The following is a 23,146-nucleotide window of genomic DNA, read 5'->3' on the forward strand; positions in this document are numbered from 1 at the left end:
CGAGCTTGGCACTTGTCAGCTGGATGTCACGCTGGGCTCCGGCTGGCTGCTGTCTTATTTCATCTGCAAGGAAATAATGGTTAAGACTGAAATGGAGGCATCGCCTTTTGTGTTAAATATTCCCCTCTTAAAACAGAGCTTATTTCCCCCCCACCCCCCCAAAAAAAATATCGGTAATTGCCTGAAGGTCCTGATTTGGTTCTTTTTAAATTGCCTGCTTAAATGTGCCAAAGTGCATCCTTGAAATTGGGCCATCGCCAAGAGCTCAACCTCTGCCAACACCTGCAAATGTCAGGTTGCAAACGCAGCCGTGAAATCGAGCAGCAACTGTTCAGATGTACCCACTCCCTGATTCCACAGGGCAAAGCATGGTGCTGGGGTGGAGGGGTGAGGAAGAAGCCTCGTATTATATTAACCCATCCTACCTGCCTACTACAAACGGCCTATTTTCTGCCCCTAATGGTTTCTGCCTAACAAATGGTGTTTCTTTTTTACAGCGTTATGATCCTGGACTTGTTGTGGTGATGGTAAACTTAGCAGTGGTAATTTTTTATTTTCAGACTGAATTACTCCTTTTGTCATCAGTGCACCAATATGTTAGGCTTACTTTCTCTGTTGTAGCCATCATCCTTCTGCTTGGTCTTTCATTTTCCTTTCCTTTCCTTTCTTTATGCACACTTGTCTGATCCTTGTTCATTAAAGGGTATTGCTAAAAAGGGATGTTTCTGTTTGTGTTAGAACTGCCAAAATCAGTTTAAACGTAAATTTCTAATACTGTCCAAACTTGATTTTCCCCAACACGATGGGCACTAGCACTTGCTACTGCAATTTACAAATAGATTTTGAAAAACTTTGACTGCCTTAGAAGGCAAAAGTACTGATGCATTGTTTGTACGCAGGGGTTTACCAAAGCAATGAGGCTGCATCGAAAGATCTCTATTGCTGGAGAAACCAAACCAAACTAAAACAAACAAACAAAAAAAGCTTGAAAAAAAATTCTTGGCACTTGCTGCCAGTCATTCCATTTGGGTTTACCACTTACCAGTAAATCCCTGGCTGAGACGTTATGAAAGTGATATTGCACTTAGGAAGTCATTTTTATAACCTGTCTTTAATTTGGTCCTTTTGCTAAAAATTGCAGTCACTGCTTACTTTATTATACCATTGGGCATAAGAGAAACGCTTTCATGTGGAATACGATGTTAAAATACCCAAATGAAAGTTTAAATCAAAGTACAATTTTGGATCAACTCAACAAATGCTTTTGGAGTTGGTGAATATATGCCTGCTGTCAAGTGTATGGGCATGTAAATGAAAATAAAACTATTAAATGGACTTCTTTCTGAAAGAAAAATACATACTTCTCTGCCTCTAAGAGATTAAAAAAAAAAAAAATCCAGACAAGGCAGGTTGCTGAGGACTCTGGAGTCCGAAATCCACGGATTGCTGCTTTGGCAGAAGTTAGAGAAAGCTAATGCTGAGAAGAGAGCAGCTGATGCGCGTACACATTTTCCGAGGCAGTTTTAAAGGCTTCAGCCTTTTGTGCATGTGGATTGCAATGCAACTTTTTTGGCATGATTAAAACCCATAGATCTTTTAGCCCAAAGGTATAATATATGTTGTATGTGTGTATAACAAAACAGTTGTTTACACCAAACCAAGAGCAATATTAAGGGAAGTAAACATTCTGTTTTTTTACTCAAGGTATGCACCAGAGAAGGTAAGTACTTTTTCAGTGGGCTTACATCACAACAAACAGCGCGAGTTGTGATGTAAAATTTCAATAAACAAATACAAATTAAAAAAGCTGTGGTAGTAAAGTGCTTGTCTGCCCCATTTTGCTTTGTTTGGCTGGTTATGAGTGGATTAAAGATATGTTTAAACAAAAAAAAACAACCAACAATAAATCTCCAGCATAGTTTGATTAGTTCAAAGTCAATTTTCTTCGCAACTAGTCCTTTTCACAGCTTACAGGTGACACAGCGGGTGCTGGAGCATCTCTCCACAGGAGCTGGGAAGCAGGGCACTGACCACCTGGCCTGGGCTGGCGGCGCTCCTTTTGAGGGGAAGGAGCTTGGCTTACACGCCGCTCCGCCAGATGAGCATCCTTTCCTCTTGGGAAGTGCCAAAAGCTGGTGGGAGGGAGGCTTCCACGCTTTTCACAGGGAAGTTATGATCAATTCTCGATGTGGCAGTGCAACAAAACACATTTAATGGCTTTTTTGCTTGTATCAGAAGAGCAGGAGCACGTATTGCCTGGTGTGGAAGCACTGAGAAGGTTCATTGCTCAAGTCCTGTTAGCACCCACGTGCTAGGACTTGCCATAGTTGAACATTAACCACGAGTACGTTTTACCCAACCGGTTAATGTTCAGAGCATAGCTTTTGTCAGTACCAGAGGTGTGTTAGACTTGAGCCGGTTTGGAGCCAAGAAGCAGGTTTGGCTGTAAGCTGTGAGAATGGCTTGTGTTTGGTTCACTGTAGCTTTCTGGTCTCTGCACTCCAAGGCAAGATCTCTAACCACCCAAACCCAATGTGTCAAGCGAGCTGTGGACACGGACCGACCGCTGACCACCTGCCTGTGTTCCTGTTACAGGGAGGACGGATCCCATCCCGATTGTTGTCAAGTACGATGTCATGGGCATGGGGCGGATGGAGATGGAGGTAAGCTTGCCTGGCTCCAGCATGACCCCTCTCCTCTCACTGACTGCCTGGATCTCGGAGAGTCTGTAGGGAAGAAATTAAAAAGAATTTGTGCATCAGAGCTGAAGAAAAACTTGCTCTTAAATCAACACAATAAGAAAAGGTTTCTGCTCAAAATGCACACTCTGTTTACCACGGGTTACCTGAGGTCTGGATGGCACCCTAAACTCCTCAGCTTTCTGAGTTTCACTTCTGCAAAGCTATGGCTGCTGCTGGCAGTGGATGGGCCTGCTGGGAGCCACCAGCTCGGAAGGATTAGTGAGCTGTTTTGCATGTGGGTTGCACTGTGGGATGACAAAACAAGGAAAAAGAAGTACAATATGCAAAGATTCTGCTTTGAACCTCAATTTTTAAATTACACATTCTCTCAGTCTCAGTAGTGCAAAGTATTTATGGGACAAATTACTTTTTTTTTTTAAAGCTTGACTACGCCGAAGATGCCACTGAGCGGAGGCGTGTACTGGAGGTGGAGAAAGAAGACACCGAGGAGCTGAGGCAGAAATACAAGGTACTGAAATGGGGACACTAACATCAAAGTTCCCAGGGGCTCAAAGGGAGGGGACTTGTTCTAGTAGGATATGGCTCTTACTGTTAGGTTGCAGTAATAGTAGTAGGAATTACCTATTCTTGTTTTGAGATTCGTTATATTTTAACAAATGGGTTATTCACTTCCTAGAGTTAATCTTGGTGTTTGTTTCACTGGTAAAGAGCTGCAGGTTAGCAGCAAGGCTTTCTGTCAGTGTGCTGTGCTCCTGTTCTGGCAAGAACAGTTCTAGGGTAAGCAGAACATGTCCTTCCCTAGACCCAGGGCTGCCAAGCTCCCTGGTGAACGTGCCACTTTGTCAGTGCAGAATCAAATTTCAGATGGGCGGTTATCAACTGGAAATGATGTATCATAGAATATGAGAGTTGGGAGGGATCCACAAGGATCTACCCAAGGTGTAGATCTGTTGTTGCTGAGTAAGCAGCAAATAACATGTTATGATGTGGTTGTGGCCCCAGTTCCAAGAAACTGATAGGCTGTATCTCTTTGGAAGAATTTCTCAGGCTGCATTAAAAAAAAATACATGTATATTCCATGTTTCCATGGGATTTATGAAATCTGTAAGACTTAAGGAAACCCAAGACATCTTTTTAATGATAAAAAAAAAAAGGGCTGTCATGTTGGCATTGAGTACAGCATGTTGGAGCATACTTGAACTAGCAGTAACTGAGTCCCAACTTGGTGCTCTGTGGAGATGTGGTCTTTGCTAGTCCTTTAATCTACTCTTCTGCTTAGCAACCTGGAAAGTACATGAAGAAAGCCTTGAGAAAGGCTGCTCCTTTGGTTGTCCTGAGACTTTGGAAGTAGCGGGACTGAAGAAGAGCCACAGACATTACAATGAAGTGTCATTTTTGCATAAATTTTAATTCTTCGAGGAATAGTGGAAAAGTAGTTTCAGTGCCATTAAAAATAAACATAACCATGGCAAATCTAAAATTTAATTTCTCTGGTTGAACAGTTAATACTGCAGGTGGTTTATTCAGCTATGAAAACTTGTATCTTCCCTTCTTGATTCTCCCCCTCCCCTTAAGTTGAGACCTTAATGTGCTTTTTACAAAGCAGAACTCCTTTACAAAGAGAGAATTGCTGGCATATTTGTTCATTTAAAAATAAAAGTCATTGTAATTACTTATAAAACGAATTATTAGTTTGGAGCTGAATGAAATTAATGATATCTTCTGGCATGTTTTAAAAGTGCAGGCGTGCTCTTAAATGGGTTTAAATAGCCTGTGCTGAACAGTTCCTCCCTGTCCAGGTGCACTTTCTCCCTGAAGCTGTTCTGTCTGTTGTTGTTTTCACTGCTGTCCATGCCGGGTGGCATACTGCTCGCCCACTGCAACACGAGGTTTAGTTCTGACGGAGCCGTTCCCGGGCAGCATTGGACCCAAAGCCTGATCCCGTCCCTCAGTGAGCCTCTGGCTGCGGTGCTGGGGATCTTAAGATGGCAACAGCTGCAGGGTGCAAAGTATTGCTTCATTTCGGAGGGTTATTAGGAGCTCTTGTGTGAATTGCGTGTAATGATGTTTGTCTCAAGTCTGCAATGCAATTTATGGTAAAGTTCTTTAGTTTTTGCAATTGTCTTTCCAAATGCTGTTGGATGTGCATTGCTCTCTGAGAGCATTTTCCCTTCCTGCCAGTATTCAGCACAGATCTTTTCCAGGAGCTCTGTGGAGCAGCAGCAATCTCTCCCAACTTGGATGTATTTTTATTAGTGCGCTTCATCGTTAGGCTGTTGCATTTCCATATTAATCTGTGAAAATCTCTGCAAGTGTAAAATTTTCATTGCTCCGCAGGAGTCCGTTATGCAATTGCCAACTGTGGCCGCATCGTGATTAGCCATTCAGTGAGTCTCAAAGGAATTTCAGATAACTCTGCAACCAAGAAGCAAGAAATGTTCTTTAATTCCCTTCTCTTGTATAGGTGCTGATAATTCAAATGGCTGTTTTCATTGTTTAGCCACAGGATGCTCTCTGAAAAAAATACACGTGGTGCAGGAAGCTTGTTTGGACATCAGAAGAACTTTAAATGGCATTGTTCTGTGAACCTCATGCTGTTCTGTTTTCCTTTCCTGCCTTCGTGGGGACCTGCCTCAGGCTCAAATCTCTAGGTGCCTTTTTCCCTTCTGAGTAAGGGCCTCCCATAATGGATGGAAGCAGGAGCTTGAAACAGATTTATATTTAAAGATTGGATAGTGCTTTAAATGGAGGAAAAAAAAAACTTAGAATTTCTCAGATTTTTTTCCCCTGGGGTGCTGATTTTTTTTTTTTTGCGTGAATCTAGTATTATAGAAAACATGATTGGCAATATTGAAGTAATTTTGATGTGAGAACTGGGAGATTAACTGCATTATCTTGAACAAAATCTTATCAAATAAAAAGAGGAATGCTTTTGAAGTGTTTTCTTTTTAATGCTTACTACCTCCTTTTTCTTATGCAAGAAAGTTTTCCATTAAAAGTTGGTTTTGAAGACAAACTCTTAAACTGTTGCATGCCTTTTCTCAAATGTTAGCCTATTTTTTTCTTGAATCACTTCTCTTTATTCCAGTTGAAATGGGTAAGGTAACTAGCTGTGCTGGGTGTGCTGCTGTTAGCACAGTCTTTTGTACCTTTGTAGCTACCAAAGCTTGTATACAACCTTTGTAGCTTTTTTCAGTACAGTCACTGGTAAATGCTTCTGACTTGTAAATCTTCCCCAGCTTCCCTGCACGGGGTGCAGATGCTTTGTTAGCTCTGCTGGCAGGGCTGTAATGAAGCCTGGGCTGGAGGCAGCAGCCGCTCGCCCCGTGGTTTGTCCCGCCTGGCTTTGGGTGTGCTCCAGCCCCCGGCTGCCGGCCCCGGTCTGCATCGGTGCAGCTGCCCTGTGGGGACAGGGTCGTGGAGCAGCCAGGGCTGGGTTTTAGGCAGCAGGATTGGAGCCACGGCAGCGGTGTGAGGGTTTGCCTGGGGTTTGCACCGATCGAGGAGGCGGCTGCGTGGGTGAGTCCCAGAGCTTTTTGACCCTGCCAAGCTGAAAGCTGCTACTTCTCGTTATAGCAAAAGAGGAGGATGTGACCGTTGCCAATCGAGACGCGGCACCTTTTACTCAGAGGTTTAGTTTTGTGCCTAGAAACATGTTGAATTATATAAGGAATAAGTAGCATGTACAGCCCTTAACAAAATGGGGGGGGAAGAAGACCTCCCTAAATGGCAACTACCTGTGCCCGTTCCTGGTGTAATCGCTGTTTGAACTCAGCTTAATGGACAGTGTTGCTCCTGGGAAGATTTCGCTGACAGAAAAATGCCCGTAAAATTACACTGAAGCGAGTTAAGCTCAGTGGTTTCTGAGCAGTGCTTTCCCAACTGCCTATCTGTGTGCATCCTTATTGAATTACAGACGAATTGAGGTTGAGCAGACATCTGTTAGCACTCAAAATGGAGGAAGTATCAGTGGTTAAAGTTCTAAGAGTGTTCCAAAAGCAGCGATCTTCCATGGGTTTGATGTGTATTTGTTCATTGCCTTTTGTGAGCAGGCAGCTGCCAGTTTGTTTATGTGTTAGCTTGAGGCGTTGAACCTCTTTTTTTTTCTTTTAAATCTCAGACAGTCCAGCAGGCTCACTTCTTGCAGGTGGAAGAGGACTGGCTTAGTGCCGTCACCAGTAACTCTTTTTGGGCAGTCTCTGTTTACAGATACCTGTGCTAATGATAAGATTATGTTCTGTCAGGAGACTGAATGAAGACCAGTTTGATAGCACAGCCAAGTTATTCTTCATACTTTTTAATGTGTAAAGACTGGTTTAAAAAAAGTACCTTAATCATCAGTGTATGTTAAGGTTTTCTTAAGGAATATTTTTCCTTAAAGGAATCTTCCTGATTATTTTACAGGAATTTTAACAGAGTTGTTTTTTCTTAATTTTGCAGGATTATGTTGATAAAGAAAAGGCAATTGCCAAGGCTTTGGAAGACCTCAGAGCAAACTTCTACTGTGAACTCTGTGACAAGCAGTATCAAAAGCATCAAGAGTTTGACAATCACATAAACTCTTATGATCATGCTCACAAGCAGGTAAATAGTTGTTGATAGTATGGCTCATTAATTTTCTGTTCATTGCAGCGGTCTTGTTTGTGGTTAATACTTTGAATTTCCCCAGTGTGCTTATTATGCTCATAGCCCCAGGAATAGGTGTTTTGTGTCGTTGGTTAAGATTCGTATGCCCACCATTCATAACAACAAAAAAAAAACCACACAACACCGTACAGCAAAACCATTGTTTACATCAAGAAGCCCCAGTTTTATTGACCCACAAGCAAGAATGGGCTGCTGTTAAACTGGGAAGAATACACGTGGATATGGATGGCTCCCAGTTTGTATCAGCTTTTATGATAATACAACTTCAGAGTCTGATGATATGCCATGTGGACATTTTAAAAACTTTATTCTGTGTTCTGTCAAGTTACTGAGAAGAGACTAGGAAATAATGGGCTGTGTCAAAAGAATTGCAAAAGAGGGGCAGTTTTCAAATTCTGTAATGCTCATGAGAAGATCAATTCAGAATCTGTGGAATTGGCTTTTATCCCAAGGTAGGATGTACTGCAATATCTATGTGATATTTTGTGTGGCATAATAAATAATAAAAGTTCATGTGTTAGCCTAATCTATTTTACCATTTAAAGCTGTTAAATGAGATGTAAATTTAAAACAGATAGCAATGTTGTACTCATCTAGGGATAACATTGCTCAAATGAGACTTTTTGGTATTGTTAATTATAAATTCTAACAATATGATATTAAAACACTGATAACTTCTGGAGGATGTGCTGCGGAGTACCAGGTCTTGCAAAATGGAAGTGAAGCAAGAGCTTTTAAAATGAGAATATAACATTACAGAGTATGAATTTTTTATGTGTTGAGTACAGGATGTGATAGTTCAAAGTAAATTTGCTGAGGGAGGCTTAATAGGAAATCTCATGGTAGGGCAATTTCTGTCTGAGTCCTGTGATGAATTGTGGTTTAGTAGATTAAGAGCATGTGCTTTGTATTGGGAAAACAGGCTGTCTTGCCTGAGCTGATGGCACAGTTGTGATACCTGATAGCAGTGTACTTTGTCTAAATTTTTCCATCAACCTCTTTGTTGAAACTTGACTGCTATTACACGCATCTATTTAGGAGGTGGAAGGACCTGTTTGTGGCACATTCTTACAGTGTGGTGATAGTGTGATAATGGCTACTCCTGCTCAAAACAATTCCTTGGTTAATTAGGGGACTGACTCGAGGTTAGTAAGGTTCTAGCCTCTAGAGATGGTGAAGAAAGAGAAACAAACCACACCCCAAGTGGACTGTTTAAACGGTCACCCGAAGGGGTGCAAGAAGACTGGCTGGAAAGAAGAAGTCTTGGTACAGCACAGGGTAGCATAATCTTCTCATACATAGAAAGGACTTTGGGGGTTGGTTGTTACAGGTGGTGGTTTGTAAAGCAATTGATGCTCCTGGACAATTTTTGTGTCTGCAGCAACTTCTGGCAGGCTTTGGAGAGAACAAGCCTTTAAAATCTTGATAAGTCACCCAGCATTAATTTCTAGTTACACAGGGGTTTAAACAAAGAAGCAATCATGTTTATTTAGGGGGGGGAAATGCATGCTCAGCGTTATGTAGCGCTGAAATGTGTGTCACCCTGTTGGATCAGTGTTCAGTAAGTGAACTTGAAGCTACCTAGAAACAACGAAGGTAAATTTGCATAAGTAACACTATCTCACTGGTGTTGTTCGTTATCGCTCAAGATAAGGCTCATCTCTGACAGTCTGCTCTGAATTGTGAGGTGGTCTCCAAAGTAACAGTTACCTTTTCATAATGTTGCACGTTGATGTTTCATGTTTTGCCTCTTTGGACAGGAGGGCAAGGTTACATAAAGGCTAACGCAGTTTTGAGGAAAAACTGTTTTCTTAAAAGTAGGCTCATCAGTAGGTTTTCCTGGAAAGATGAGACATTACAGCATCCTAGGCAATTAAGCAAACCAGTTTGGTGTGTATTGCTTCTGCAACATTTTGTCTTCTCAGCAGTAATTCTCAAGGTGTCAGAGCTTCAGGTTTGCCTTCTCTTGTTGAAGAGATTTCCACAGGATCGTTGTTGCTTTTAAGTATTTTTAGTTGCATATACCCACGGCATTCAAGTGTCTCCTTGTTCCTTCTGTGGCTCAGTGAACATTAGATTGTCTCTGTAAATAGACATTCCATCCTCAGATCCCTTTCTTCTCCCAAGTTATAAAGACACTGTCTTGTATTCCAGGAAGGAACTCAGGATTATTGCGAAACAGGGATGATAGGTAAGTGTATTGATCCCTACCGGATAAATTTTGGACCAACCACCAACTTATTCCCACCAAACAATTAAAGGGGAGGCTTTATTATTTTTACTTCCTGACTGAGATGTTTTCATGGCATTTGGTTATGTCTGAGTTGACATCAACACCAAATTTCTATCCAAAAGGCAGTATTTCTAGATTACCTTAATTGGAAAAATGATCTTAAATTTATTATCACAAATCACTGACTTGTATTTTAAACGTCATGTTGGAGGTATGTAATGTTCTTCTCTAGACTTCTTTTAAAAGGTTAATTCTTGAAATGAATACTACAAATGATTTTAAAGAACCGTATTCACCAGTTGGCCAGCCCCTCTGAGGGGGAAGCCAGAAGACTAAAAGCGACTCAAGTTCATACAGATGACACTGTAAGAAGAAAAAACTCAGTCCCTCTAAAGCTCATTCAGTGAGCATTTGGAAAGTGCTGTTACCATAGATGTAATAACTTCTTGTGCCCTGGGAAGCTACTGATATCTTTAATTGGTATTTTTTTTTTTTTAGCTATAAGCTCTTGAGCCCTGGCAGCTAGAGCTAAGTGGTAGCTTACGAAGGACCCCCGCCTCTGATGCTGCACAGTTGTGACTGCCTTTAATTAACAGATAAATGTGGGAAGAAAGCAGGTGTAGAAGGAAAACTGCAGTTAGTGAGGAACTTGGATAGTGAGGATGGAGCCGTTGTAGGTTTTGTGCTTCTTTCCTGTGGATCTGCATATGTGATGTCCAGGTGCTTGAGAGCTTCCAAAGTCCTTGAATACTCTGGACTTGGTGGGAATGCGTCTTTATGGCATTACAGGACTTGGCCCTTAATTTGATTTTAACATCAAGAGAGAATACTTCATACCAGAGTTTGGTGGAGGAAAAAAAAAGTCTCCTTATCTAGGCTTGTACCCAGGTAGTGCACAGCATTAATGAATATCAAACCTCATCTGTATCACACGTTGCAGAGAGCAGTTTGTTAAAGTGCTGTGCTTGGAACTGTCTTAGCACTAACTAATGTAGCATTTGCAGTCTCCTTTTACTTTTTTTAACTTCATCTGAGAACTTAGATCCAGAATCTCATGTATGGTTTATACTGTAGCTATCTATTACTGCTGCCATACCTGATGAAGGGCTGAGCTGTTCACTGAGTCACTGACCCTACAGAATAAAGACATTCACCTTTTGAATTCAGTGCAAAATACATGTTCCTGTGAACTTTTGCCAGGTTAACTGTGAGAACTCTAACCAGTATTGAAATACAGTCTTTTATGTAGCTTTAATTTTATTTTTTCTAAATGTGTGGCATTTTGGAGGTATAGATGATTAACTCTGCCTTTCATAGATTTTGTTTATAAAGGGACAAAGGGAATGTATTTCCCTAAGGAGGTTCTTTGAGAAAGGGGGTGGAACTAAGAAGTGAAACTATAGATCTGTGGTTTTCTTCCTGCCCTAATTAACTGGATCCTTGTTTCTAATGCCAAGGGGGAGAGCCATGTTAAAGCACAATAAAATTACCAACACAGTCACCACTGTGGTTGATGAGTACTCTAAAACCAAACCCTGAACTTACTGGTTTGGGAAGAACTGTACTTGGTGCTTTCCAAAATTGTGTGTCTTCGAGCACAACATGAACGTTGAAGAGTTGAGAACGTCTCCAAGATACTTGGTGTTATATGAGAGACTCCTCTGCTGTACACTGTAGAAATGCTTTGCTCTCAAGAAATGGGGATGTGGACTCTAGACATAAGTGGAGAGTGTTCAATAAAATAAGTTTTCAGTGTGCAAGGCCTGGGCTTCATGGTTACAAGCACTGCTCCCTTCCTGAGGGCTGAGCAGATCTGTGTCATTGGGTTATCTGCGTTCCATGAACTTGTGGTGTATTTTCATAAATGGAAAAGGAGTTGTCAGGGAAGAAATGAAAATGAAATAAAACTGCAGATGCCTGCAACTTCCCCTCTGCTCTCTTCACTTCGTTTATTATCGTGCAAAGAATGTTGATTACCAAAAGCAAGCATTGTATTATCACTTGTATGAAATGATAAAACAAAGGTTGCCATCCTTTGAGCTCGTGTTTAGAAATGGTGTAGTTCACTCCCAGAAGCTTTTGTGGCAAAGAACCAAGCATACATCAAGAGTTCAGAAAGCCAAGAATCTGCTGGCATATAATGAAAAGTACGTTATTATTGTATCTAATAGGGATTGGCAGAGACTTGAGAACAATAGCTGGGGAGGAGTAGGCTCTGTAATGGGATTGCGCTGTCACGTGGGCTGCCTCCTGTTTCAAGCCGGTGCAGGAATCTCACTGCATGTGAATCTGGTGTGCCCCCCTCTTGCATGTAGTGTTTGTCCTGGAAGTCCCAGATCTCCAGGTCTAGGAAAGCAGTGAAGTGCTGGATTTTTCTGAGAATAACTTCATCTCTTTCTGCTCTGCAATTTTAGGCACAGAACGCCTGTTAAATAGGCCTCTGTTCAGTGAAATTGCCTGGCTTTGTCATGCAAAGAAATTAAACTGAGAAAATCCATTTGCTGTTGGCTGTGAACCTGAAAAGCAAGGCGCTTTAATTCTGTAGTGGGGAAGTCCTGCCTCAATATGATCTCACGCAAGCAAATTCTCAGGCAGGATTACCGTAGTGAATGCTAAGTTTTTACTGTCTTCCTATTTTTGCAGCAGTTTCTGAATCCTGATCTTCCCCTCTTATTTAACCACCTTCACATGTCTGTGATGCTGTGTCTCTAGAGCTTTAAATTGATGCAGGAGTGCAGCCTCTTTAAGCTCGTATGAAGAGAACTGTAAGGTAATGGTGTCGTATGCCAATTTTACCCCTCCTGAGCTATGCAGTGATCAGGAGATAATCCATTACTGTAGCTGTCTGTGCTAGATTACTAAAGTAGCTGCAGATTTTATAGAAAACCTGTTCTTTAAGAGCTTGATTGCACTCCCATTGAAACTTAGACTTCTTAGTGATTTTTGTTAGAAATGAGGCTCAAAATACCATCCTTTGTTAGAAAGCTGGGGTGGGTGGTATCTATTAATAAAGAGCAATACCAGCCTGAAGGAGGGCTTGAGGTAGGGAAGTTCTGCTCTTCTGGCTGTGCCTTGAGTGCAGAAATTCAGATTGACCATTTCAGCTCCTAGTGATTTGTGTCCCTGTGTGCTGGTCACGGGGCTTCCTGCTGGGGCCGTTCTTCCAGTGGAGGTAATAAAGTCACAGAATAATACCTCCTGGCTCCGTGGTCACCATCATTTGCAGTTTGGAAACGTGTTGCTGCTTAGAAAAGCATTCTGCTTCCTCGGAGAGCACACTGCCTACCAAGATAAAAATGCTTGCTAGATTTTAAATCCTGTAGGAGCACAAAGGGATCCGTTTGGTTTGAGAGAGGCTGTGGCAGGTTGGTGGCCCTGACCCTGCTGAAGAAACCAGAATTTTGCTGAGCATGGTGGGAAGGCTTAAAAGGGCTGGTTTCACCCCAAGAAAATAGGTTCCTAGGTTCTTCTTCTTGAGTTCGTGGAGAGAAGCTCCCTGAGGGCTGGCTGAGCAGCAGTGCCATGCTCCTGTTGCTTTTCCTCCAGAAGAGCCCACGTGTTCAGGGCAGCTGAGGCTCGTGGCCCCACAGCCTTTGAGCTGCCTTTGAGGCAGCCCAAACACAACGCAGCGGTTTGGGGGGACTGATGAATGCTTGCCTAAGGATTAGGTGGGAATTTCATTAGTGTAAGCCTGGCTTAAACCTCAATTCCATTCAGATAGCTTTCTGAGAAGGCTGAGAGCTGCAGTGCGCTGAAAAGCACTGCGTGGCTTCGACGTTCCCCTTGGTGCCGTGGAACTGCTCGTGAGGCTTCTCCCTGCTTTGCCCAGCCGTGTCTGGGGAGGGATGGCCAGCACAGCTGTCACCTCGCCGCTGGTCCTTGCACAGATAGGTTGCTGCTTTCAGACCCGCACTGGGAACAATTAGTGAAGTAGGGGTTGCTGTGTGAGGTTATTTTGAACGGTTCTGGCCATTTTAATCATTGAGTGCTTGTCCACTGCCTGTGAGCATAGACTTCTGCACGGATGCTGTCAGGACCTGGTTTTGCAGGTCAGCCCTCTGGTTTTCTGTCCTCCCTTATTCCCCCACCCCAGGTCGCTTTTCTGTAACATCACGTGGTCCAGCCAGGTTTGCCAGAATTTGGTTACTTGCAAACTTTGTTTCTGCTTTAGAAATGATTTCTTGTGAAAGATCCACCACTCGAGGTCAGCCAAAGATACGGAGCCTGGCGGAGCTCAGCATCTCACACGTTGCAGTCCCAGGGAGGTGGTGTGGTGCAGTCGTGGGGATCTCGTATCCTGAATTTCCCCAGCAAGATCTTTCTTCCTCGTGGCCCCTGTGCTACACAAAGAAACTCAGCCCTGAGATCCCGTGTTCCTTTGGAAAGTCAGCTCGCTAAAACCAGACCAACTTTTTGTTCAAGCTGGGACTAATAAATTCTTGGTGCTCTGGAAAACGTGGCTAGTTGTTATCCACAGTTGCACGTGTCAGTTAGCACAGCTAGTTGTTGCCACATGTTGCATATTTTGGAGCTGCAGTGCATCTGGAGTTCACTTGCTTCGTCACTTCTGATTTACAAGTGTTGCACAGTAAGAGGGTGGGAGGCTTGGGCCAGCAGAGGCACACAGAGGTCAGCAAGTAAGGAAACGGGCATTTAATTCTGCTTTCATTTCACTCTGTTGGAATGAAGGCAGGACTGTGCTGTGGGCAGCTGCATCATTATCAACGGACTCGGAGCCTGTTTTGGTTTGCGGGGAGATGCTTAAGGCTGTGTCTGGGGGATGGAAGTGTGTTTGAGTGCTCTGCTGCACCTTCCTCTTTAAAGCAAAAGGTCACAGTTCATTTCTGTTGGAAATAGCTGGGTCATGTTTTTTCCAAATGGAAGAGTGATCCAGAGACTTGGCATCAGACCCCAGTTAAATAGTTTTGTCAGCTGTCGGTGACTCTAATTTCCTGGAGCATTTTAGATATGCTTCTTAAATTGGCATGAAAAAGCTGATAGCATTGCTTAGTATGTTATTTTTTTTTCTCCCTCTGGAAAGAAATTTCCTATTCAACGCTTAACATACACCACAAAATCCTTGAGCCCTTTACTTGTCCTGGTGAAAGTAGCTGCATTGCTCCAGGTGGGATCATTGCTGTGTGTGTGCGTGCATTCCCCCCTCTTGCTCCAGACTCCCCCAAATCAGTCCTGTAGCTTCGCTAGCTCAGCTCCTGCTCCATAGAGTAGCTGGCAGACGCACTGCGAGCTGTGTAGTAATGCTTGCTTCGTATTTTTTTCTCTTCCGCTCTCGTTATATTTTTACTTTCTTTTCTTCTTTGTGATGTGACATTTTCAGCTGATGTATTGCAAGCAAACCCTTCTAATTTTGGAGTCCAGATCACAAGAGTGAGTTTCTTTCTACTAGTGTCTATAGCTGTATTTTTTGTGTGTCCTCCCCTCTGATTTTGGTAAAGGCCAACCATATTTAGTAAATATGACTAGGTAAGAGAATCCTCTGTCTTGTAAAATCTTTCCCTTTTTCACAAAGCAATGTTCTCTTTACATTGGGCCAATTAAATTTCTTCAGTTTGCTCTTTGGGTTAGTTTTCAGATCTACTCTTTTGTGTGTACCATTACGTGACTTTGCTCCATTAAAGGGGCAGAGTCAGCAAGCCAGAAGGTGTATTCAGAATTCACCAGTGATTTGCTTACCTTACACGATGATTTTTCTGAAGCGACTACTGCTTTGAGTGCCATGAGTCTTTCAGGCCCTTCACAAAATGCCTGAAAATCATGGATCTTCTTCAAAAGCTGGATATGTGATGGTTTCTGAAATTGGGCCTCTTGAAAGAGTTTCAAATTGTTCATCAAAACAAAAAGATAAAGGTATCTGAATCCCTTTGGATGGTATAGGTCTTTCTTTGCAGCTTTCTTTAATTTCTGTATAGCACTCTAAAAAATGGCTTTTATGAATTTTCACATGTATTCAAAATTAAAAGAGCAGCCCCTTTTCCTAGAGCTTTTAAGACAAGGACTTACAAAATTTTTCCAAAGACTACGATGTTGAATTGCTGTTAGAATTGTATATCTAGAAATCCTCAGTGACATGACGATGTTTGAAATTCCTTGGGTTTAGGTTTGCTTCCTGATATGTTAAGTTTTCTGGGGAACTTAGTGTTTCTGCCCTCAAAAGTATTAAACCCAAAAAGACCTCACTGCGTTCTAGAGTGTTTTGTTTCTTGCGAGGATGTCTCAGAACTGCTGTCAGGAAAGCAAGTAACTGTTTGTGGTGTATGTTACATTATTTATTTGCTTACTGGAATCATTTGCATGGGATTTTTGGCACCTTCTCCAATGTAATTTGTACATTGCTTTTGTAAGATATAATACCCAGGTAACTCTTGCACTAGCTAATCCCTTTCTGTTCTCTCGCCTATGCTATTAAGACTTCTGTCATGCACTGTTTGTGATGTACATTTGCACCCTGCAAGAGCAGCAGAGTGAACTTTTTTTTTTTCCCTTCCAGAATTTGCTTGTTGCTTTGAACTCAGCTTTACTATACATGCTAAAGAAAACCAGTAGCACTGACTGGAATTGCATACACAGACTCGAAGTCATAGCCAAAAGTGTTCAACAGTTGTCTTTCAATTTAGCTGCTGGGAGGATGGCAGCGTGCTCCATTTGTTTTGTTGAGCTAAAATGCTGCTACTCCATCCTAGCTCAATAAATGTTACTGGGGAGGGGCTTCACAGCATACTGCCCAGGGCTACAGCAAAGAGACTCTTTGGGACACTTACCACAACCACGTTTGTCTGATCCATCCCCACTTTCTTTTGCCTCAGAGGTTGAAAGATCTCAAGCAAAGGGAATTTGCTCGCAACGTCTCCTCGAGATCACGTAAAGATGAAAGGAAGCAGGAGAAAGCACTCCGACGTCTTCATGAACTGGCTGAACAGAGAAGGCAGCCTGAATGGTGAGTATGGGGGATCCCTGAGCACCCCTGGAGCATGTGAGCAGGAGTGCTGCCTGGGACTGTGTGAATTTTGAGGGAAAAGCTTCATGCTTAAGTTTGGCCTCATGCTGTGTTTTGTGGGACAGGAATCACTGAACGGGTATTCCAGAGCATTCCCAAATTGCTTTGTTCAGCAATAATTTTCATTATTTGATAATGCTAAAAACTTCAAACGGGTGTATAATGCTATTGTAACGCATACCTGTGGATACAAGATAATTGAAACGGGTAAAAGATTTTAGATGAGGCATGAAACTGACTGCAGAGGTATACAAATGGCCATCAGCTGTTTTCTGTCTTACCTTGTTCATACAGCGCTCCTGGAAGCGGACCCATGTTCAGAACCACCACTGTGGCTGTGGATGAGGAAGGTGGAGATGATGACGATTCTGCAGCCAACAGCAGTTCTTTTGTGCAGACGATGTCTGGCCAAGCTTCAGAGATGACAATGGACAGAGGTTTCCTTAACACTGGACAAGTTGGTGGCACCCTTATGCCAGGCCAAATGCCCCTCCAGTCAGCACAAGCGATCAGTTTTGGCATTAAGAGCACTTTGGGAACTCCACTGCAAAAGATAGGTGTGTCGTTTTCATTTGCCAAGAAGACTCCGGTGAAGCTTGAGACCATAGCTTCTGTTTTCAAGGACCACGTGGAAGAATCAAGTTCTGCAGATGGAGGAAAAGCTGATGAGAGAGGGTCCTCAGATGCAGGAAGCCTGCAGAAATCTGGTGATGGTGAAAGCACAAATAATTCTGATGGCAAGACGGAGGAAGATGACCAGCATGACAAAGATAGCGGCTCTCTGGCCACTACGTTATCTAAACTGAAAAAGATGAGACGAGAAGATGGACCAATGGCAGTTGAACCAGAATACTATCATTATATTCCCCCAGCCCACTGTAAAGTAAAGCCTAATTTTCAATTCCTGCTTTTCATGAAGTCTACAGAACAAATGGAAGCTGAAAATGTGAATAAAAAAAACACACATGAAGTCAAAAAGGGTAATTCTCCAAAACCCAAACCCAGCAAGCATGCAGAGAAGGGTGCTGAGAGCACAGTGCAGCAGAAGGAACAGAGTACTACTGAAACTACTGCTCAGCAGAGCAAAACGGAGCTAAAAGAAGTCCCAGAAAATGCAAGTACGCAGGAGGGCAAGCATCTTACAGAGAGCAATCTCCCAGAGCCAGACACTACTAAGGAAGTCACTCAGCCTGTCCCAAGCAGTAAAGATGTCACTGAAGGACCAAAACATCCAACAGGACCTTTTTTTCCAGTTCTGAGCAAAGATGAGAGCACTACTCTCCAGTGGCCTTCAGAGCTGCTCATATTTACCAAAGCAGAACCTTCTGTTTCATACAGTTGTAATCCCCTCTATTTTGATTTCAAGCTGTCTCGCAACAAAGATGCTAAAGGCAAAGGGGCAGAGAAATCCAAGGATCCAGGAGGCCTTTGTAAAGAAAACATTCAGACTCCAGAATCTGGAGAGATGAGCAAACCCAAGGAGGCAGAAAGCATAGCTAACAGTTCTGCTGGGAAAATGGAAAGTAAATCTCTGTCTGCCTGTGGCTCCCAGAACAAGCAGGAGTCTAAATTGGCAAATGTTAGTAAGGTGGAGGGAGATGACAGTAGTAAAAATGTAACTGGTAAGAATAAATCTGGAAAATCCCATAAACATAAAAAGAAAAAAAAGCACAAAAAGTCTAGCAAACACAAACATAAACACAAGGAAGAACCTGACGAGAAGAGCCGAAAAACTGACCTGGGGGAAGAGAAACCCAAGAAACGGAAAAAACGCAGACACAAAAAACTCAAATCTTCTCTTTCTACTGAATCAGAACGGGCACTGAAAACTGAACTGTCTGAAGAGTGTAGCCATTTCCAGAAGAAAAAGCGATGCTCTCAGGAGTCGCAGAGGAAGTCTCTGTCTGCTGAAGAGGGAAGTAGCGGTAAGAAAGAGGACAGTGGTAACTCCTGCCAAGAGCATGGCAGCAAGAAACACAAGGCTGACCTGCAGCAGCTGCCAGCTGCCAGGAGGCGGTGTGCTGGCCCCTCTCTGGGCAGGTCCGGCCGCAGGAGCCGGCAGAGCAGTGGGGATTATGACAGCGATGAGGGCTCCCACAGGAAGCACTCCCGGCAGAAATCTCCCTCGCAGTACAGCGATGACGACGACTCCGGCAGTGACCACTCCAGGAGCCGCTCCAGGTCAGGGCGGAGGCACTCGTCTCGGCGGTCCTACTCCACCAGTTCCGATGCTTCTTCAGACCAGAGCAGGTACAGCCGCCGGAGGAGTTACTCGGATGACAGCTACAGCGACTACAGTGACCGGTCGAGGTGCCACTCAAAGAGGTCCCACGACTCGGAGGATGACTCTGACTACAACAGCTCAAATCACAGATCAAAGCGGCGCAAGTACTCCTCTTCTGAAGACGACTACAGCTCGAGTCGGAGCAGGTCAAGGAGTCGAAGCAGGAGCCGAACCCACCCTCGAGGAAGGTCAAGAACTCGGAGTCGGGGCAGGACACGAAGCAGCAGCTGTAGCCGCAGTCGAAGCAAGAGGAGGAGCCGAAGCATGACGGGTCGCAGCTGGAAACGAAGTCGCAGCTACAGCCGGGATCGCAGCCGCAGCACGAGAAGCCACTCGCAGAGGTCGCTCTCGCGAAAGGGCTCTCGAGGCCATGAGAGCCCTGAGGAGAGGCGGTCAGGGAGAAGAGACTTCATCAGGTCCAAAATCTATCGCTCGCAGTCTCCTCACTACTTCCGAACAAGCAGAAATGAAGGAGCTCTGAAGAAGGAGGACGGCAAAGGTGAGGATCTCAAAGGGTCTGGCTCTCTCTCCCAGAACAGCAGCAGTAGCTCTGGCACCGGGAGGGCCTCGGAAGGTGACTGCAGTCCAGAAGAGAGAAACTCTGTGACTGCAAAACTTCTCCTGGAAAAGATCCAGTCCAGGAAGGTTGAGAAGAAGCCGTGTGTTACTGATGAAATGCTAGCAGGGGCAAACAAGGTGGGCATAAAGCTCAAAGACCCTCCACAAGGCTACTTTGGCCCCAAGCTTCCTCCTTCATTAGGCAACAAACCAGTTCTCCCTTTAATTGGGAAATTGCCAACCATCCGAAAACCAAATGCAAAAAGATACGAGGAGTCTGGCTTAGAGAGGGGCGAAGAACAAGAGCTATCGGACTCTGAGGACGCTTCCCAAGGCGTGGAGGAGACTCAGTTGGCTGGCCAGTCTCTCCTGGAAGAAGTGGTGATGGTTATGCAGGACAAGCCTCTGGATGAGCAGAAACGCGATGAACCTGCTGTGGAGATGCCGTCCATTCCCCTCGAAGCACCGGCACTGCCCGAGTGCTTTAGTTCTGGGGACCTGGTCATGCAGCACAACTTCCTCTCGGACCCGAGCGATGGTGATGCGTTGGAACCCATGGATGCGGGCAGCCAGCCTGTCCCTGTGGAAGCCGGTATGATGCCCTTGGTCCCTGATGTGGAGCATTTTCCCGGCTACGTGCCTCAGAGCGGGGAGCCGAGCATCGAAGGAGACCGAGAAGGAGGAGAAGACTCCTCTCTGGCACCACTCGAGAGCCAGCCCATCACTTTTACACCTGAAGAGATGGAGAAGTACAGCAAACTGCAGCAGGCTGCTCAGCAGCACATCCAGCAACAGCTCCTCGCAAAGCAGGTCAAGGCTTTCCCTGCCTCCACCGCGCTGGCGCCAGCAGCGCCTGCCCTGCAGCCCATCCACATCCAGCAGCCGGCGGCGGCATCCGCGACCTCCATCACCACTGTGCAGCACGCCATCCTGCAGCACCACGCTGCCGCGGCTGCCGCTGCCATCGGCATCCACCCCCACCCCCATCCCCAGCCTCTTGCTCAGGTTCATCATATCCCCCAGCCCCACTTGACGCCCATCTCGTTATCCCACCTGACCCACTCGATTATTCCGGGGCACCCTGCCACGTTTCTAGCCAGCCACCCCATCCACATCATTCCGGCATCAGCCATCCATCCGGGCCCCTTTACTTTTCACCCAGTTCCTCATGCTCTTTACCCGACCCTTCTTGCCCCAAGACCCGCTGCTGCTGCGGCCGCTACAGCGTTACACCTTCACCCCTTGCTGCACCCCATTTTCTCAGGTCAGGACTTGCAGCACCCCCCGAGTCACGGCACATGAAGGACGAGCGAAGTAACCTTGGAGGAAGGAGAATATTTTGCATTTTGGGAAGGGGTTGAAGCTGATCTAGCTGGCAGGTGAGGCCTGAGAATTTCCTTTCACTCTTTAGCAGACAAAGAAGCCAGGCGTGGCCGGAGGGCTGGGTAGCAGCGTGCAGCAGGGCATTTTGCAAGCGTTGTGTGCAGCCACTGCCAGTTCTGTTGCGTCCCCACTGCCACCATGCTCAGCGCTGTGCTGGAGGAGTCGTCTCGAGCACAGGCGAGGCACTTGGAAAGGCTTTTTTCCCTGGATTCTTACACTTAGTCATCCTCCTGCTGCTGTGTATAGGACAAGTGATATTTCATGCACACTAATAGGTCTCTAAAATCCTTTTATTGAGGTCATCTAATTAAAATAGTCAGCATGATTGAATCCTGCTTGTAATCAGCGATGAAACACTCAGTAACTGACAGCTGTGGGTCCTGGCACGGAGACTGATGGGAGGGCAGCACCCCTCTTGTTTTGTCTGGGCCAGTACCAGTTTTCAGGCATTGCAGATTTCCTGGCATCCTACTGCTGCGTACTTAGGTTTCTTTTTTTCTTAATGTAAGCAGCAAAGGTGGAAATAAGATCTGATTTCGAAGCAAAGTGAACGGAGGAGCTGCATGTGTGCTCCGAGCTCTGACCCTTCTCCATCCTGCATTAACATTCTCCTGTGTGAGGACTGCACCTTGACACCTTCTGTATATTGTGAACTGGAGAGAGGTTCTCAGATTGGTAGTTTGTGATTTCAATCTAGGCTTTGACCACTCTTCTCCTAAGAAAGAAAGGAAAAAAAAAATCTGCTCCTACTTCCATCTTTAGAGGTGTTTCAAAAGAGGCTCTCAGCTGAGAGAGAAGAAAAATCCCTTTAGGAATTGAAGCAATACAGAGGACTGGGGAGAGTGGTGGGAGTATGTAAAGTGTATTCTTTCCTCTGTAGTACTGATGGTTTCCTTATTAATTTATAGGATTTTTTTTAATGTAAAGAATTGCACTGAACTCTGTAAAGAAAGATGCTGCTTTTTGTAGCTCATATAAAAAGGTTACATTTGTAGTATACCGCAATAATATTTTTTACAGCCAGTTCTTTTAGTGGTACTTGTTCTGGTGGCTTTTGTGTAAATATGTTTGCCGTAGGTGAAATAAGACACTTGTAAAGGTTCAACTTTATAGTTTCAGCTAGATGCAAAACGAACTAAGCATGTATATTTTATCAAGCTCATGTATTTTTGAAGCTTTTATGTACTATAAGATGTAAAAAAAAAAAAAAATCCACCTTCATTTAGCGTTTTGCAGAAGAAAAACGTGCAACTCGAATACCTGAGGTGCGTGGGTGACACCAGTGACTCTAACAGCTAATGAACGGCACCGCCTGGAAGGTGCTGGCTTTGGGAACGGTGTCCTGCGGGGTGCCGCGGGGGCTTGCTGCGTGCTCCTGGTCTTTACTAAGCAGCTACTTATAGGAATTGACACTGGAGGCTGTCTCAGGAGTGTCAAGAACTTGGGTTGTCTCCCACAGAGTGCAGAACTCCTTCCCCTCCCCTCTTCCTGTCCTATCCCCTAGGTTTGTACCAGGTGTGCAACCCATTCTGTCTTCTGCCAGCAGAACCTTTCAGCCACCACTGTACGCACGGGGCCAGGTGCTTTGGTTTGTAACTAATCCCTTGTGCCCACACCTCTCTGTGGTGGGGTGTGAGGGATTTCTGTTCCTTCCCACGTCGTTCCCTGGCGCTGGGTACCACCAACCACAGGGGCTCTGAGGCCAGCACCAAGAGCTGCTGGCCCCAGGACCTGGGTTGCGTATTTCAGGTTCGGGTTCTCCTGGTGTTAGTGCAGGTTTGGGGCATGCCTGTGACCCACTTCCAGGCTGTGCCCCCACGGTTGGTTTTGGCGGCCCGGTTTCGGAGCAGGCGGCAGTGGCTGCCGCTCGGTGCCGTTCCTCCCTTCCCTCCCTCCTCTCCAGAAGCACAGAACTGAGACCCAGGGGCAGACTGAAAGGATCAAAAACTCTGAGCTTCCTCATTATTTAAACAAGAGCCTTTACATTTGGACAGGTCGGACTGAATCACAACGGTCACAAAAGGGACTCAATTTCTCTGTAAATAATTAACAGAATACAGTATTAATGTTTCAGTGCTGAGCTCATTAGCTTCTAGATTCAATATGCGTGTTCTGGCACCCTTCACACTGCAGTCAGGGTTTTTTTTTTGTTTTGTTTTGTTTTTGACTTCCGGAATAGTGCTAAAAATAATTAACCTATCATTACTTAACGAGCATAAACAGACTGTATTTAACTTTGTCACATAAGATATATATAAATATATATATATGCTGTAAAATGAGGGGAAAAAACCTTTCTAATAAACCAATGATTTGTGGAAAAA

The 23,146-nt window shown here is 44.5% G+C and overlaps 1 protein-coding gene across 8 annotated transcripts in view; it reads left to right on the forward strand.

Moving 5' to 3' along the window:
• Positions 1 to 23,146, forward strand: part of GPATCH8 (G-patch domain containing 8) — a 55,454-nt gene extending 32,308 nt beyond the window's left edge. For 4 of the 8 annotated variants that reach the window (XM_027445783.3, XM_027445782.3, XM_072028980.1 and 1 more), the window contains 6 exons: positions 498 to 542; positions 2,596 to 2,663; positions 3,124 to 3,210; positions 7,143 to 7,286; positions 16,407 to 16,537; positions 16,892 to 23,146. In XM_027445783.3, coding sequence (XP_027301584.1) covers positions 2,637 to 2,663; positions 3,124 to 3,210; positions 7,143 to 7,286; positions 16,407 to 16,537; positions 16,892 to 20,741 — 4,239 coding nt within the window. In that variant the 5' untranslated portion in view covers positions 498 to 542; positions 2,596 to 2,636 and the 3' untranslated portion in view covers positions 20,742 to 23,146. The remainder of the gene's footprint in view (positions 1 to 497; positions 543 to 2,595; positions 2,664 to 3,123; positions 3,211 to 7,142; positions 7,287 to 16,406; positions 16,538 to 16,891) is intronic. The other 4 variants (XM_027445780.3, XM_072028981.1, XM_027445779.3 and 1 more) reach the window with 1 other exon arrangement.

Source organism: Anas platyrhynchos, chromosome 28 (assembly GCF_047663525.1).
Source record: "Anas platyrhynchos isolate ZD024472 breed Pekin duck chromosome 28, IASCAAS_PekinDuck_T2T, whole genome shotgun sequence".
Taxonomy (NCBI): Eukaryota; Metazoa; Chordata; class Aves; order Anseriformes; family Anatidae; genus Anas; species Anas platyrhynchos.